Source organism: Delphinus delphis, chromosome 6, assembly GCF_949987515.2.
Source record: "Delphinus delphis chromosome 6, mDelDel1.2, whole genome shotgun sequence".
Taxonomy (NCBI): Eukaryota; Metazoa; Chordata; class Mammalia; order Artiodactyla; family Delphinidae; genus Delphinus; species Delphinus delphis.
Window position 1 is genome coordinate 16,975,196 of NC_082688.1, and position 16,710 is coordinate 16,991,905.

Genomic DNA, 16,710 nt, shown 5'->3' on the forward strand with positions numbered 1-16,710 from the left:
TATTTCTTCTCTGACATTGATGATTCCTTTCCTTCTGCTAACTTTGGGTTTTGTTTGTTCTTCTTTCTCTAGTTCCTTTAGCTGTAACGTTAGATTGTTTATTTGAGATTTTTCTTGTTTCTTGAGGTAGGCTTGTATAGTTGTAACCTTCCCTCTTAGAACTGCTTTTGCTGCATCCCATAGGTTTTGGATCATCGTGTTTTCATTGTCATTTGTCTCTAGGTATTTTTTGATTTCCTCTTTGATTTCTTCAGTGATCTCTTGGTTATTTAGTAATGTATTGTTTAGCCTCCATGTATTTGTGTTTTTTACATTTTTTCCCCTGTAATTCATTTCTAATCTGATAGTGTTGTGGTCAGAAAAGATGCTTGATAATGATTTCAGTTTTCTTAAATTTACTGAGGTTTATTTTGTGACCCATGATATGATCTATCCTGGATAATGTTCTGTGCACACTTGAGAAGAAAGTATAATCTGCTGTTTTTGGATGGAATATCCTATAAATATCAATTAAATCTATCTGGTCTATAGTGTCATTTAAAGCTTGTGTTTCCTTATCAATTTTCTGTTTGGATGATCTGTCCATTGGTGTAAGTGAGGTGTTAAAGTCCCCCACTATTACTGTGTTACTGTTGATTTCCTCTTTTATAGCTGTTAGCAGTTGCTTTATGTATTGAGGTGCTCCTATGTTGGGTGTGTATATATTTATAATTATTATATCTTCTTCTTAGATTGATCCCTTGACCATTATGTAGTCTCTTCCTTGTCTCTTGTAACATTCTTTATTTTAAAGTCTATTGTATCTGATATGAGTTTTGCTACTCCAGCTTTCTTCTGATTTCCATTTGCATGGAATATCTTTTTCCATCTCCTCACTTTCAGTCTTTTTGTGTGCCTAGGTATGAAGTGAGTCTCTTGTAGACAGCATATAGATGGGTCTTATTTTTGTATCCATTCAGCAAGCCTGTGTCTTTTGGTTGGAACATTTAATCCATTCACGTTTTAGGTAATTATCAATATGTATGTTCCTATGACCATTTTCTTAATTGTCTTGGGTTTGTTTTTGTAGGTCCTTTTCTTCTCTTGTGTTTCCCACTTCGAGAAGTTCCTTTAGCATTTTTTGTAGGGCTGGTTTGGTGGTGCTGAATTCTCTTAGCTTTTAGTTGTCCGTAAAGCTTTTGATTTCTCCATTGAATCTGAATGAGATCCTTGCCGGGTAGAGTAATCTTGGTTGTAGGTTCTTCCCTTTCATCACTTTAAGCGTATCATGCCACTCCCTTCTGGCCTGTAGAGTTTCTGCTGAGAAATCAGCTGTTAACCTTATGGGAGTTCCCTTGTATGTTATTTTTCCCTTGCTGCTTTCAATAATTTTCTTTGTCTTTAATTTTTGCCATTTTGATTGCTATGTGTCTCGTCGTGTTTCTCCTTGGGTTTATCCTGTATGGGACTCTCTGTGCTTCCTGGACTTGGGTGGCTATTTCCTTTCCCATCTTAGGGAATTTTTCGACTCTAATCTGTTCGAATATTTTCTCGGGTCATTTATCTGTCTCTTCTCCTTCTGGGACCCCTATAACACGAATGTTGTTGCGTTTCATGTTGTCCCAGAGGTCTCTTAGGCTGTCTTCATTTCTTTTCATTCTTTTTTCTTTATTCTGTTCTGCAGCAGTGAATTCCACCATTCTGTCTTCCAGGTCACTTATCCGTTCTTCTGCCTCAGTTATTCTGCTATTGATTCCTTCTAGTGTAGTTTTCATTTCAGTTATTGTATTGTTCATCTCTGTTTGTTCTTTAATTCTTCTAGTTCTTTGTTAAACATTTCTTGCATCTCCTCGATCTTTGCCTCTATTGTTTTCCCAAAGTCCTGGATCATCTTCACTATCATTTTTCTCAATTCTCTTTCTGGAAGATTGCCTATCTCCGTTTCATTTAGTCGTTTTTCTGGGGTTTTATCTTTTTCCTTCATCTGGTACATAGCCCTCTGCCTTTTCATCTTGTCTGTCTTCCTGTGAATGTCTTTTTTGTTCCACAGGCTGCAGGATTGTAGTTCTTCTTGCTTCTGCCGTCTGCCCTCTCGCCGATATCTCTTAATTCTCTCCTCCCCTCCCTTATTTAACCAGGTATAACTATATTAGTTATCTCCACCATGTGGCTGGGGAAAACAGTTTTGTGTAAAAGATGCATTTCCTAAAGGGTGGGAATGGGCAGATTGGAGGCAAAGGCAGAGATGAATGCTGACAGATGGGGGCTGGGAAGGAGGGGGTCTGAGGTTCTCCTGGGACTTTCTCTTCCAGTTGTTACTGCCCCTGCCATCTCTCTACCTTCTGTCCGTGCCCTCCCTAGGGGGCTTCCTAAACCTAGCACCACCGTGATGCCATCATGCAGGCATTTAACCTCAGCATACATCAGGATCTCGACCTATAAAATGACCAGCTTATAAGCTCTGCCTGCTGGCCTCATCCAAACCTTTGATAAACGAGGAGCGTTAACTCAACTCTCTCACGTGTTCTCGTGACATCCTGTGCATACTCTCTTATGGCACCAGAGGGTGGTCTCTGTTGATTTCCCTTTTCTGCTCTCCTAGATTATAATTTACTTGAGGACAGGAAACTTATAAAATGTGTATCGAGTGGTATGTTTATTCAACAAGTATTTATTGAACCCCTGCTGTATGCTAAGGACTGAGGATAGCAATTACCTAGACAGACACAATTCTCTGCCATGAATGAATGAATGAATAAGTGGATGAATGAATGAATGAATGGAAGCAAGAGGAAATGGTGCTGCTGTCGCTTAGTGGGAACAGAGGAGAATTCAGACTGGAATGGAAGGTCTGTGAAGGCAGCAATGAAATGCATCTTTTTCTCCAATCTATCCACAAAACCTCACATTGTGCCTGGAACATTTTAGACAGTCAGTAAATATTTATGGTAAGGTACATTGTTGAATGATGGGAATCATGATTGTATTCGCTTTCAGGACTAGCCATGGGACTTTGCAGATTTCTAAGCACATTGCTAGGTATGACCTTATTTTCTCTCAGTTCTACATTAGATGTGATGTAAGTAGGACAGATCGTGACACCCCACCACCACCGGCCACACACACTTTACAAAGAAAGAAAGAAAATCATAGAAGCTTTGTGATTTGTCCTCAGGTAAACTGTCCAGTTGGCACAGAGGTATCACACAAACCTACGCTTCCAACTCCAAATTTAGTGTTTCTTTCAGTAACCCAGGCTGTGTGATTATTGATGAAATCAGAAACATAGGAATATATCCATCCATCCGTCCATCCATCCATCCATCCATCCACCCATCCGTCCATCCGTCCATCCACCCATCCACCCATCCATCCACCCATCCACCCATCCATCCACCCATCCATATATCCAACAATACATCCATCTGTCCATTCATCTATCCATCTTTGTCTGTCCATTTGTCTATCCGTCCATCCATCCATCCATCCTTTCCTTTTCATTTATAGCATTTGAAGAGATTCATTAGCCTCTGAAGTAGGACTTGGTCTGATTGCATGAGGGAGTCCCAAGTTGGACTTGACACTTTTTATTCTGCTGGCAGATTGTCCATAGGTATAGCATGGTAACCCCCATTTTACTTTCCTCTCTACAGAACGCTGTATCAGTCTCTCTGTGTTTCCTCTGCAATGATGAGCTTCCATATTTTCTACTGGCTTCCTCCCACTTCACTCCTCTGCTCACGTGCAACCTTCCTGCCTTCTTGTCCTTGTGCCACTCCTCCATCTGAAATATCCTTTACTATGTGGGTACCTGTTGAAATTTTGTCCATCCTTTAAGACTCCTCTCTGAATACTTTCTAGATTCAGCCAGATGTTCTCTCCTCTGCTCTAAGCTTCCTGTTTTGATTTATAGCTACTTATAGCCTTATTTTTTTCCATTCCTTGGACTGAGCTCCTGAGGATAGAGTTTCTTTATGCCAGACCTCAGAAAAGGTTGGTTGACTAAGTGAATTTTAAGGTGAGCACATATTTGCATCTGCTACAGAGGTAATATATATTCAGTGTAGAAAATGTAGAGAAAAATGAATCATAACATGATTAAAATCACCTCTGACCCCCCCAATCTTGATGTTCCAGTGTTTTTCTTCCCAGCTATATATGCATATACTTATCTCTAAACAGAATCATAGGACCGTGTATTTTCTATATAAACTTCCTCTGCTGCTCCATAAGAATGCAACCTCCTTGAAAGTTAAAGTTCTGTCTTTCTCTTCATTTGCATTCTTCAGGGTGCTTAAACTTGAGCCAGTTGTTGAATACATTTCTGTAGAGTGGTTATATGGGCATCAAGGCGTCATTAGCTTCCTGAGTTGCCATCTCCTTTCTCTGTCTTCTGGGGATGCGCATCTGAATTCAGATATGAGGACAGCTCAGTTCAACTCACTAGAGATTTATGGAACCTTCTTCTCTGTATTCGACTACCGTGTCAGGCATGAGGGCACACGAATGGCTCTGATGTATCCCTGCACTAGGGCCCAGTGAGAGAAGTCAGCTGTATAAACAGCCCATTTTAACATAGATAAATACCATGTTACAATAAGATGCTATCACCTGTGTATATGAAGTAATATGTAACAAATGGAACTGTGGAATGCTCACTGAGGATCAAGATTAATGTTAAAAGCTAATTTGTTTGTATTATCTCATTTAATTCTCACGACAACCCTACTAAGCAGGTGCTGTTAATATTATTCTCATTTGATAGATGGGGAAACTGAAGCATGAAGAAGCCAAAAAGCTTGTCCAAAGACATACAACTTGAACACAGGGGAACTGGGGTTCAAAATCCAGCAGTTGGTCTCCAGTCTATAATGTTATGCAGCAGGCAGTATTTCCTCCTAATGGAAGCATAAAGAGGGGGTCATACGGGGCTCAAGGAAGTCTTCCAGAATGAGGGGTGGGGTTTGGTAGGAAAGGTTATACCAAGCTCTGAGAAAATGTCTTCAAAGATGTTGAAGTAAGAAACAGGATAGTGTGTATGGAAGATTATGTAAGTATTTGATCAGATTTAACATATAAGTGCAAAGAAAGGAGTGAAATAAGGTAAGGCAGGGGAGAAATGCAGGTGCCAGGTTGGCGAAATTAGGTTTTATCCTAAGGGAAATCAAGAGCCATTGAAAGGTTTTCAGCAAAGGAGTGACATGAGCATATTTATAAGTTAGACATGTAATCGTGGTAGCCCTTTAAAGGATGGCTGGAAGGAAAGAAGCCTGGGAGCAAGGATAATAGTTGGGGCTACTCGGTAGTCTCCATTTGCCCCTTGAGATCCACTCTCCATGCTTTTCCCCCCTGCTGTGTGCCTTGGAAGGCTGACCCGTATGATTTGCTTCAGTGGAGCACCCTTGGGTGTTTGGTTGGGGTTTGTCCATGTTAGGCAGCTGCAAGAGATTAGCAGGTACAAAGAGGGTGAGGTTGAAGCATTTATTACCCTGTCACCTCCATGCTTGGTCATGCCTTGTCAGAGTTAGGTTATTCTGCTGGATTATACTGAGGTAGGAGAGAGGTGGGCCCCAGGCTGAGCAGCTGCAACCAGTCTCCTGCTGACACTTTGAGATAAGATACTAGCAGGTGCATTGGGCCCTGATTGGGTGGGTGCAAAGAGACCAATTTCCTCATTCTTGTGGTCAAGGGGATTTCCCAGCCCGACACATGTGCAGAGAGTCTAGGGGGGAGCCCAAGGAGCGAGGCGACACCAGCCCTTAATATGTCCTACCAACCTCCCAGAAACCTTCGCGTTGGAATCCATCTTGGCTGGGAGATGTGCACACCCACCAGGAAGGACCCTGAGTCAGGCCAAATATGGGCACAAGCAAGATGATTGGCCAGAGACCACCTGGAAGACTGTCTCCCCCATAAGCGACCTTCGTTGCTCCTCTTGGGGGCAACTCCCTCTGAGTTCACCTGTGTGCTCTTCCACATGCGCACTGCTTCTCATAAATGCTTTATCTGTTTCACAGTCTTGATCTCTTTGCTAAATTCTTTCTTCAAAGACAAGGACTGAGGTCCTTCTTCCAGCCGCCTCACCCCTGAATTCAATACTACCTGAAAGCCACAGCAGCTGACTAGCAGCCCTTTCCTACAGCTATGGCTCTTTCAGGGTGATAGAGCCCTCCCTTCCTTTGCCCCTTCAGGCCTAGGATGGTGACAGCTCCTTGCTGTTGCCGGCTTTGAGATGCTTCATCATTGGTTGGCCTTAACCCTGCCTGTGATGATTAATTTCATATGTCAACTTGACTGGGCTAAGGGATTTCCAGAGAGCTGGCAAAACATTACTTCTGAGCTCGTCTGTGAGGGTGTTTCTGGAAGAGATTAGCATCTGAATGGGTAGACTAAGTAAAGGATAAAGGCCTTTGTCAGTGCAGGTGGGCATCATCTAGTCCCTCTAGGGCCTGAATAGAATGGAAAGGTGGAGGACGGGGAGATTTGCTCTCTGCCTGAGCCAGGACACATCTGTTCCTGCCCCCTGAAATTAGTCCTCGATTCTCAGGCCTTTGGCTCAGACTGGGACTTACACCATTGGCTCCCCTGGTTCTCAGTCCTTTGGGTTTGGACTGGAACCACAGCACTGGCTCTCCTGGGCCTCCAGCTTGAAGATGGCAGACGGTGGGACTTCTTAGCCTCCGTAATCATGTGGGCGAGCCCCTCATAATAAGTCTCTTTCTATATATCTATATATGTTCTATCGCTTCTGCGTCTCTGAGAACCCTAAGACACTTCCAAAGCCTTTGTAAATGGTCCCATTATTAAACACTTCTCAGTCACCTTACTGAGTGTGTCTTCTCTTTTCTGATGAGACACTGACTGGCACAGAGCCATTTGAAGCAGTCCACAGGAGAGATGATAAAGGTTTGCAGTAAGGCAACCACTTAGAGATAACAATGTAGAGATTGATATTGTAGAGATGATAAGGAAGGGTGTGTATTTGAGATGTATTTCCCAAGCCCACTCCTCATGACTTACTGTGTAGAGGCTGGAACAGCTAATGTCAGGGGTGCGTGAAGTCAATGTCACTACCTTTCCCAGCTCTCCTTCTACCTAGGCTGTGAGTTCATCTCACAGAACGTCTGCTTTCCCCCTCATGGCGAGGCAAAGACCATTTGCAAACTCATCAGAAGCGCTCTCTGGCCTTAACGTGAATAATCTGCAGGAGGGTCAGCTGGTGCTGTGGAATCTGAAGACGGGTTAGTTAGCCACTTGGGAGACGTTACCAAGATGGCTGGTGAACAGAAGAGCTGCTTATTTTCATAATGACCTTCAGGAATTAAATAAAAATACAATGAGTGCCATAGATTAGGGAGAACAAGCCAATTAAAACCACAACACGCCTTTGGGATTTTTTATTTCTTTTCCAGGAGGCTGAAAGGCATCCGTGGCTGCTGAGGCAGGGTGGAGGTCTTTCCAGAATCACTGATGAAGACTGATCCCCTTGCTTGGCTTTAGCGGGCGGTGGAGGGGATTTGAGCCTATTGAATATTTCACGAGTTGCAGCCCATGTGGGGAGAACAGTGAAAGGTGAAGAGGCAATGCCTGGGTTTCTTTACAATTCCAATATAAAACTAAGCTCTTCGGGGTGGGAGGGAGGCAGGCATTGGAGTCAGTCTACCGCCGGAAGGCATGGTGCACCAATTCTCCCACTTTAATATCTGCTGTTTCATTTTATATTCATCATGTCAGCATAATCTGCCTTTATGGGAATCATCTTTGTTGCCAACCAAATGCATTTAGTCCCCCTTTTGCTTTAAGTTTGATTGTAATATGACTTGAAGTCTTCAATGAAATGTTTATATGCAGGGGCTAGGGGAAGAGGAGAGGGAAATGCAATTGGAAAATCAATCATCAGGGAATTTCAAGAACCTAGCCTTGGTTATGCTACTATTTCTTTGACCTGTTTTTAATGGACCCAGGACCGGCTCTCGGAGCAAATCTACCCGCTGATTCCCTACTGCATGCTGAAAAAAGTATACTCTGTTTCCGGACACCCAAAGCTCTTAACTCTGTGTCTGAACCATATTCCCGACCTGACATTCTACTGCCCTCCTTCTGGTGCGTGTGGCTTCACTGCCCTGAGATACCCAGCCACCCAGCCCATCTCTCTGCCTCCTTCTCTGCTCCGAGGGCTAACAAGATGCCCATCCTCTGCAACACTCATGTTACCACGTTTTGGGAGTGGTTCTTGGTCTCAAAGCTAGGAAAGTCCTGTCCCGCCCTCGAGTTCCCAGTGGACCTTTACTTCTTCTTTATTTCCCTAATGAAACTCAACACTGCTTTCATCATCTTATTACGGATATGTATAAACACATGTATGTATGAGTGTATGTGTGTGTGTATTCATCATTCAGCAATTCAGTTTTTGTTTTTTTGTTTGGTTGTTTTTTTGTTTTTTAATTTATATGTGCCGAAGTACTTGAAATGTGGCAGGAATAAGACACACGGGGTTCCTGCCATCCTGGAGAGACAGGTATTAAATGCATGTTCTAGAAAATACATGAAGTAAAATTCTAAGAGTGATAAGTTCCATAGAAAGTGTTTGTAAAGGTGGTACAGTAGAGAGTGCATGTATATGGAGAGAAGTACTTTATTCTTTTTAATCTTTTTTTATTGAAGTATAGTTGGTTTACAATGTCATGTTAGTGTCACGTCTACAGCACAGTGATTCAGTTTTGTATATATTTTTCAGATTCTTTTCCCTTATAGGTTATTACAAAACATTGAGTATATTTCCCTGTGCTATACAGTAAGTCCTTGTTGTGTATCTGTTTTATATATAGTAGTGTGTATATGTTAATCCTAAACTCCTAATTTATCCCTCCCCCTCTTCCCCTTTGGTAACCACAGTTTGTTTTCTATATCTATGGATCTATTTCTGTTTTGTAAGTAAGTTAATTTGTATCTTTTTTTAATTTTAGATTCCATATATAAGCAGTGCTGTAGGATATTTGTCTTTGGCTTACTTCAGTTAGTATGATAATCGCTATGTCCATCCATGTTGCTGCAAATGGCATTATTTCCTTCTTTTAATGGCTGAGTAATATTCCTTTGTGGATATGTACCACATCTTCTTTATCCATTCATCTATCAATGGGCACTTAGATTTCTTCCACGTCTTGGCTATTGTAAAGAATGCTGCTATGAACATAGGGGTGCATGGATCTTTTCGAATTATAGTTTTGGAGAGGAGTACTTTACGTAAGAGTGGCATGGCCTCTCTGAGTAGGTGTTAGTTGGACTGAGAGACAAAGGCTGAGAAGAAGCCAGCTTGCGGGCTTTGGGTGGAGAGTTCCAGAGACACTGGACAGAAAGTCTGTATGTGCTGAGACAAGAGGAAGCCTGGCCTGTGTGAGGAGTAGTTGTAATTCCTGTAGAGCTGGGGTATGCTATGAGCAGATGATGTGAGAGGTGGATCAGGATGCCGCATGGTGTCCTGGGTCACATTAAATGGAAAGTGTGCACATGTGTGGACAGTGACATGGGGCAGGGGTAGAATTTCTGCCATTAAAGGACTGTGGGCTTCCCGAAGGCAAAGCTATGTCTCATTTCACTCCAGATTCCAAGCTACTAAGCCACCTGCTATTGAGTAAGTCCTCAGTAAGGTGTGTTGAGTGTCTAAACAAAGAAACACATGAATAAATGAATGAATGAGAGAACAAATGACCAAGACCTTCTGCTTCCGCTGAGGCAGTTTTCCCTCTGAGGTTTCATGCCCCATCTCCCCTCCCAGCAATAGTTTGTTTTTTTTTTCCCTCTTTGTAATAGAGTAAGGCCAGAGCTGTTCTTGTGATTCAATATTTACTGTGTTTCACACACTGCTATTATCATTCAGCGTTTACTGTCTGCTGACTGTGCACTCATCGCCGTAGCAAACAAAGAGCTCAATTGGTTTATGGGCTAATTTAGTCAAGTAAAAGGAGATGTTATAAGAGCAACTGGCATAGTAGAAATTATATAGACTGGAAATCCACTGGGTCCAGCTGGGTACCAGTTCACCAGTGACCTTAAGCAAGTGACTAACCCTGCGTGACCCTCTGTTTTCTAATCTGATCACGGGGATGGCGGCAAGCTCCTTTAATGGTGGGGTTGCAGGCACAGGTGGGGAGAGCTCCAGAAGTAAGGGGTGCAGATTTCAGGAAGGATTCCTCCGCTTCCTCTACCTGCTTCTGTACCAGGCTGTGTCAACCAGATGTGGCCTGCCTTGGGGCTCTCTGCCGGTGCCATTTCAGGGACTCTTAGCACAGTAAGTGCCTGCCCAGCTGACAGCACACAGATCCTCCTTCTTGAGCTGCTTAATGAGAGACAACAATTTCCAGAGGCAAATCCCAGCGCTGGGTTCCCTGGACGTCTGGTTCTGGCTTTGATGCACAGAGAGAAAAACGAGCAAAGGCACTGAGCAAGGCCATTCACCATAATGTCTTCACGTTGCCTTGGCCCAGCTGGCTGGCTGCCAGAGAAGCTTCTGCCACGTCCTCCGATGCTGAGGCTGGGAGGCTGGGGAGAGGAGGTGCTGGGGAGAGACGTGCTTCATAGACTAGGCTCCCAGCCAGTCTCCTCCCTGGGGCCACACAGTGTGCTCTGGGGGCCCTTTGGGGCCTAAGTTCTAGGAGCCGATGTACTCCTGAGATGATCTCAGCCCTCCTCCACTCTTACTGCAGCAAGGGAAGCCCAAGCAGGTTTTCACTTGGACTCATAACTTACTATATTCCAGCCACTTTGTCTTTGCCTTGGGATGAGGTGGGAGGCTGTTGGTTTAGAGCAGAGTGGTGACGTGAGCTGACTTATGCTGTGGCAGGATTCTTCTGGCTTCTGGTTGAGCGTAGACAGAAGAGGCAAGGGTGGAAGAAAAGAGTCAAGTTGAAGAGCCCTTGCAGGAAGGCAGGCAAGAGAGGAGGGTGGGTGTCTTGGCCCAGGTGGCTTGCGGTAGAGGAGCTGAGAAGGGTTGCATTGCGGATGCCTTTTGAAGGATTTCCTGATGGACTGGATGAAGAGTGGGAGAGAAAGCAGGCAATCAAGAATGTCTCAAGAGCGTCTGAAGGGTGCATTAGACCCTGTCCCTATTAATAATAATAATGATCATAAATGTTAATAGCTAACTTTTTATAGCACTTATTAAGAGCCAGATGCTCTTCCCCTAAGGACTTTTTTTTTTCGAAGAACATGAATAACTTTTTTTTTTTTTTTTTTTAATTATTTTTGGCTGTGTTTGGTCCTCGTTCCTGTGCGAGGGCTTTCTCTAGTTGCAGCAAGCGGGGGCCACTCTTCATCGCGGTGCGCGGGCCTCTCACTGTCGCGGCCTCTCTTGTTGTGGAGCACAGGCTCCAGACGCACAGGCTCAGTAGTTGGGGCTCACGGGCCCAGTTGCTCTGCGGCGTGTGGGATCCTCCCAGACCAGGGCTCAAACCCGTGTCCCCTGCATCGGCAGGCGGATTCTCAACCACTGCGCCACCAGGGAAGCCACCCTAAGGACTTTTGATTGTGAAATTGAAGGAGTTAGAGTCTACTGGGAATGGACCATATAAGAATAATTCAGTAGAATTTGGTGAGCAAATATCATCATCTCATCTCAAGGTGACTCATTCAGTGTCACCAGGTGTGATGGGGGCTGCCGTGGGCATGGGTTGAGCTGACTAGATAAGAAGTTCTAACTCGTCTTCCTCATCAGTCCTCCCCAAGCTCATGTCTGCGTGCATGTACTTGAGGTCTGTGGGGACTGTAGAAATACTGTCTCTAGGTCAGCTCTGTAGCTCCGTCCAGAGGTCCAAGCGTTAGACGCTGTTAAGGCCACTTGTCTATTGATGGATTGATTGCCTCTGTTTACTACAGTAACTCTCACTTGAGGAAAGATCTGATAATTCACCAACCCCATCACCCTTCCCCTTCATTCACAGGACACACTGATAGGCCTTGCCCTTCAAAATATTTTCAGGGACACATCCCTTTAGCAGACAGCACTAGGAAAAGGTTGTATGATCCCACTGCAAGGATGCTTTTGGTACTGTATGCTCTCACCCTTCTTAATAAGAAGCTATATTGGTACAATGACATTGACTGGAAGTACTATTAAAGTGATACTTATTATTTTTAAAGCATTTTCAGAGGGAAAAACAGCATAGAGGCAAGAGTTAGGAAGTTCAAGTCAGGTGACCTTACAATTGACTAGACAGTCCTAACTTCCCGTTGGGTATATGAGAACATTGAAGTAGGAAAGAGGGTTTTGAAGTATTTTTAAGCCATGGAAACCTTTGTGCCTGCCAGTACTTCCTGGCTTGAGAGTACAGTATACACAATATGAGGGAGAAAATGGAGTGGCTCTGACTGAAGCAGGAGAGATGGCTCAGAACAGCCCACTTGCCAGGCTCCTTTCCCTTAAAGGCTGATCCTGAGGCACCTCAGCTGGGCCAGATGCTCTTTTGGGCCTTCCCGGCTCTGAGGTTCTGCGTTTCCGCCATGAGCATTTCCAACTCAGCTTCTGAAGAGTTCGCACTCTGAACTCCCACTCTTCAGAAATGTCCTTCCTTCACCTTCTTATAGTTCCGTGGCCTCAGAAGAACGTAAGCACGTTCACCTCTTGCTTAGTTCGCCTCCACTGTTGGAGTAGAATGAATACCTTATCATGCGTGCTGGTATCAAAAGGGCACCAGGCAGACCTGGGTTCAAATCCTGCCTCTGCCACTCTGTTGTTTGGGGATAACCTTGGCTACAGTTGACTCATCTGTAAATGGAAGTGATGATCTCTGGCTCAGAGACTCCATGTGGGGAGAGGCATCCTGGTACAGGTAGGTGCCTTCAGAGCTCCTGAATACATGCGGCCCCTCTCCTCCCTGGAGCGCTGAGGCCAGACCTGCCGCTCACCCAGCACCTTGGGTCTTGTCTTGCAGAGATGTCAGGCACGGCAGCGGACATCTCGCTGGTGCACTGGAGACAGCAGTGGCTGGAGAACGGCACCTTGTACTTCCACGTCTCCATGAGCAGCTCTGGGCAGCTGGCCCGGGCCACCGCCCCCACCCTCCAGGAGCCCTCAGAGATTGTAGAGGAGCAGATGCACATCCTCCACATTTCTGTGATGGTGAGTGAGTGGGAATGCAGTGGGGGCTTTGGGGGGTAGGTAAAGGGAAGGGCGAGTGGAGAGACTGTGGCAGGAGGCAGGGGATGGCCAGCAGGTGGAGGGAAGGAGCTGGCCAAGTGTGAGAGGTTAGAATGATAAACAGAAGGTCGGATGGATCCCACGGTGTCACTTGGACTGAGGCATACTCATCCATCATCTGTCAGCTGTGACAAACTAATTGTGCTTCAGAGGAGAAAATAAAGGGTCTCCAACTCCTTGGCCTTTTGGCCGACATCTCTGGGAACAGCTGTTTAACATCTGTCACGTGCTTGACCTGCTTTGCCGAGGGCTGAGTTTCAGCGCTCCACAACCGGCCGTTCCAAGAATGACAGAACAAACAAAATTAGAACGGGGCTGCCCTTCCCCAAGTGCCCTTGATGTGCCAGGTGCTTTAACTCTCACAACACCCCCTGCAGTGTAGACCGTGCATGGTGGTCCCTGGAGCTGGACTGGGCATAGCCGGGGCTGTCACACACCAAAGCCCCCCCCCATCACCCTCACTTTATAGCTGTGAATACTGAGTCAGAGGGGTAGAGAAACTTACCCAAGGTCACATAGCTAGGAAGAGATGGAGCTGCTCTTGGGTATTTGAACCCATGTGTATCTGGCTACAAAAACTGAACTATGTCCTCTACACTCTCTCTCTCTCAATGCAAGAATTTTTTGACTATCCACCATGTGTGAAGCACTGCACCAGGCACATTCATGGACATGATTTCATTGCATTCTCACCAAGAAGTCAGACATGTCACTTCCATGTTAGACATGAAGTTATGGACACATAGAGATCTGTTGCCTGTTGGCCCCAGGGTCTGGAACACTCTGAGGCTGCTGCCTCCCCAGAAAAGCATGCTAGGACAGAAATCACCTGAATGGTAAAGTGTATGTAGATTCACATTAATGATGTATTAGAAAAGCTGTAATTAATGGCTTTGCACAGTAGATAGAAAAAAATGCAATGTGCAGAATGTACGGGGTCTAACTGTCTCAAGAAGAGATCAGATAATAGCTACAGCTGACATCCCTCTAGTGCTTTCACTCCTGAAGCCGTTCTTACGTTATTTTCCCCTTTTTACCTTTAGCACAGCTCTGCCAGATGCAAGAGGGTAGGAAAAGTTATTCCCAGCCTATGTGTGAGAAAGGTAGGGCTCAGAGAGGCAGAATGATTGACCTAAGGCCACTCAGCAAAATAGGGCTCTAACCCAGCCCTTCATTTCTTCCTTCCATTCAGTGGTCAACAGTACTTACCAAGAGCCTACAATGGAGCAGGTCTTGCCTTTTGGTCTCTGTTCTCCTGGTCCCTCTTCAACCTGCACTGTGCATTAGACATTCTCATTAGGGCTGAGTAAGTGCCTGGAAATGTTCTCTTTTTGGAAAAACACACACATACCCCAGCCAGACAGCGACGTTAAATTTGGACCTAACGCATGCTCGTCACGTGGAGGAACAAATCAAGGCCTTTGTGTTATTCATGGAATGAGTGTGATAGACTTTTCCCATTTTTATATTTAGCGAGTGATGCAGCCACACGCCAAGCCAAGTGGATGCCTGCATGCTAAGTCTGGGTTGCAAGTTTGTAAGCACCCTCTCAGGGTACTTGCCGAGTTCCTCAGAGGGCCCGGGGCACCAGCTGACGGGCATGACGGCTCTTCTTTTAGTCTGAGTGAGACTCGGTTTGAACTAATATTTATTAAGCATTTTCTCTTCGGCATGGCGTTTACTCACCTACGTCCTTCCCATAACCCAGTGACCCAGACAGTATTATCTCAATGATCAGTGAGTCCTGCTTCCATGCCCAGTGTTAGTGTTAGTGAAATCAGACCTCTCCCCAAAGACTGAAGGTGTTTCTTACTTTTTTCTGCTCAGTGAGTTTAGCTTGGAAAGAAGAACTCACTGAGACCCAGATGTCGCTCCAGTTCCCTGTAATTCAGGATGTGGCTGGTGGAGTAGGTGGTGTGGAGGTTGCCAGTCTCTAGACCCTCCCTGCCCGCAAGCTGGAGTGGCCCAAGGCTACCACCTTGTGGTCCCACCCATTCTTTCCCCCTTCAGTGCTCCCAAATCTTGATCTTTCCTGTCCTCACCTTACCCTCAGCAGACAGTCCTGTCCAGGAAACTTTGGTCCCCTTTGCATCCGTTGATGGCAGCCCAGCCTCTCAGAGGCGGGACATGCCTCAGAGAACCCTGCCCTCTACATAGAGGTAGGATGACATGGCTATAAGCATAGATACCTGAGCCCGAGTGCCTGGGTGTAAAGTTTCACTCTGCCACTTAGCACTCTGGGTGATGTTGGGTAAAGTATTTAACCCATCTATGCCATGTTTTGTCATCTATAAAAATGAGGATTATGCTAATACTTACTGTGTATCGGAGCACTTGTATCAGAGGAGCTTGGCATACAAGGGCATTAGCTTTTATTATTAGGCACACTTTTATTATGGAGACGTGCTGATGTATTATACCCATTCATTTCACAGATGGATAAACTGAGGTCCAAATACAGACTAGGACTTGTCCAGGACCCCCAGCCAGACAGTGGGGCTTGGCCAGGAGGACAGACCTCTCCATGGCTCAGACTCTGTCCTTGCCGTTCTGGCCGCAGATAATTCAGCAAGAACAAAAAGAGTGTTTGGTTCTCCCCACTCCCGCCTTACCAATCTTTTTAATTTTTAAGACAAATCTTGAATCTTTTAGATTTTTAAATCCTAAACATTTAAAATGGCATTCATGGTGGCTGGGACCTGCCTTTCCATTTCACAGATGAAAAATCTGAGATTCAGTGAGTTTAACTGACTTGCCTAAGGCTGCGTGGCTAACAAGAAAGCACTTCTGGCCCAGGCTTTTCCAAGATTCCAAACTCATTTCACGGGGCTACTCAGGACACCGTGACTCTCCCTCTGTCAGACTTTGCATTGTTATCATCTTCGGTGAAGATCTGAGATGGTGTTGTGAGAAGACCAAATCATCCAGTCAAATCTCAGAGAAACCTGGAGGTCAGAGTCAATGTTTTCCATCCACTTTCCTCAGCATAAATATCCTGCCCACCCATGCAGGGCAACCAGTTCCAGCTCAGTCACTGGCACCTGCTACAATCCACGCCTACTGGAGTGGAACCAGCATGCCCTTTTGGGCTTGTTAAGCCCTGAGTTGAGCATCTACTTTATCCCAGAAGGTTACATCATCTGGCTATTAATATCCCAAGAGTCAGGCAACAAAGAGGTACTCGGTGAAACCCTGGGCAGAGGAAGAAAGTAGAGGGTCATTCATCTAGTCTGCAGCCCCGACTTCAGCTACTCAGAGCAGTCCCTTGCCTGCCTCAGCCATGCAGGGGGCACGGTGGATGCAGAGAACAGAGCAGAGGTTCGGAAGGCATGGTCTTTCTTGCTTCCTGCTTCCTGATGGTTTTACTCTTGGGAGTTCCATCACCTCTTTGAGTCTCAGTTTACCTATGAAACAACTGATCATACCAGTCTCACAGGGTTATTGAGAAGAGTGGAAGAAATATATAAATCGTACCTAGTATCTAGTCTGGCACATTGTGGGTATACAGTAAAGGTGGCTATTACTACTACCGGTGC

The 16,710-nt window shown here is 45.2% G+C and overlaps 1 protein-coding gene across 2 annotated transcripts in view; it reads left to right on the forward strand.

The window, feature by feature from the left end:
• ASTN2 (astrotactin 2) overlaps positions 1–16,710 on the forward strand; it is a 912,541-nt gene that overhangs the window by 135,087 nt on the left and 760,744 nt on the right. For both annotated transcript variants that reach the window (XM_060013324.1, XM_060013323.1), the window contains exon 2: positions 12,909–13,096. In XM_060013324.1, the coding sequence (XP_059869307.1) occupies positions 12,909–13,096 (188 nt within the window). The remainder of the gene's footprint in view (positions 1–12,908; positions 13,097–16,710) is intronic.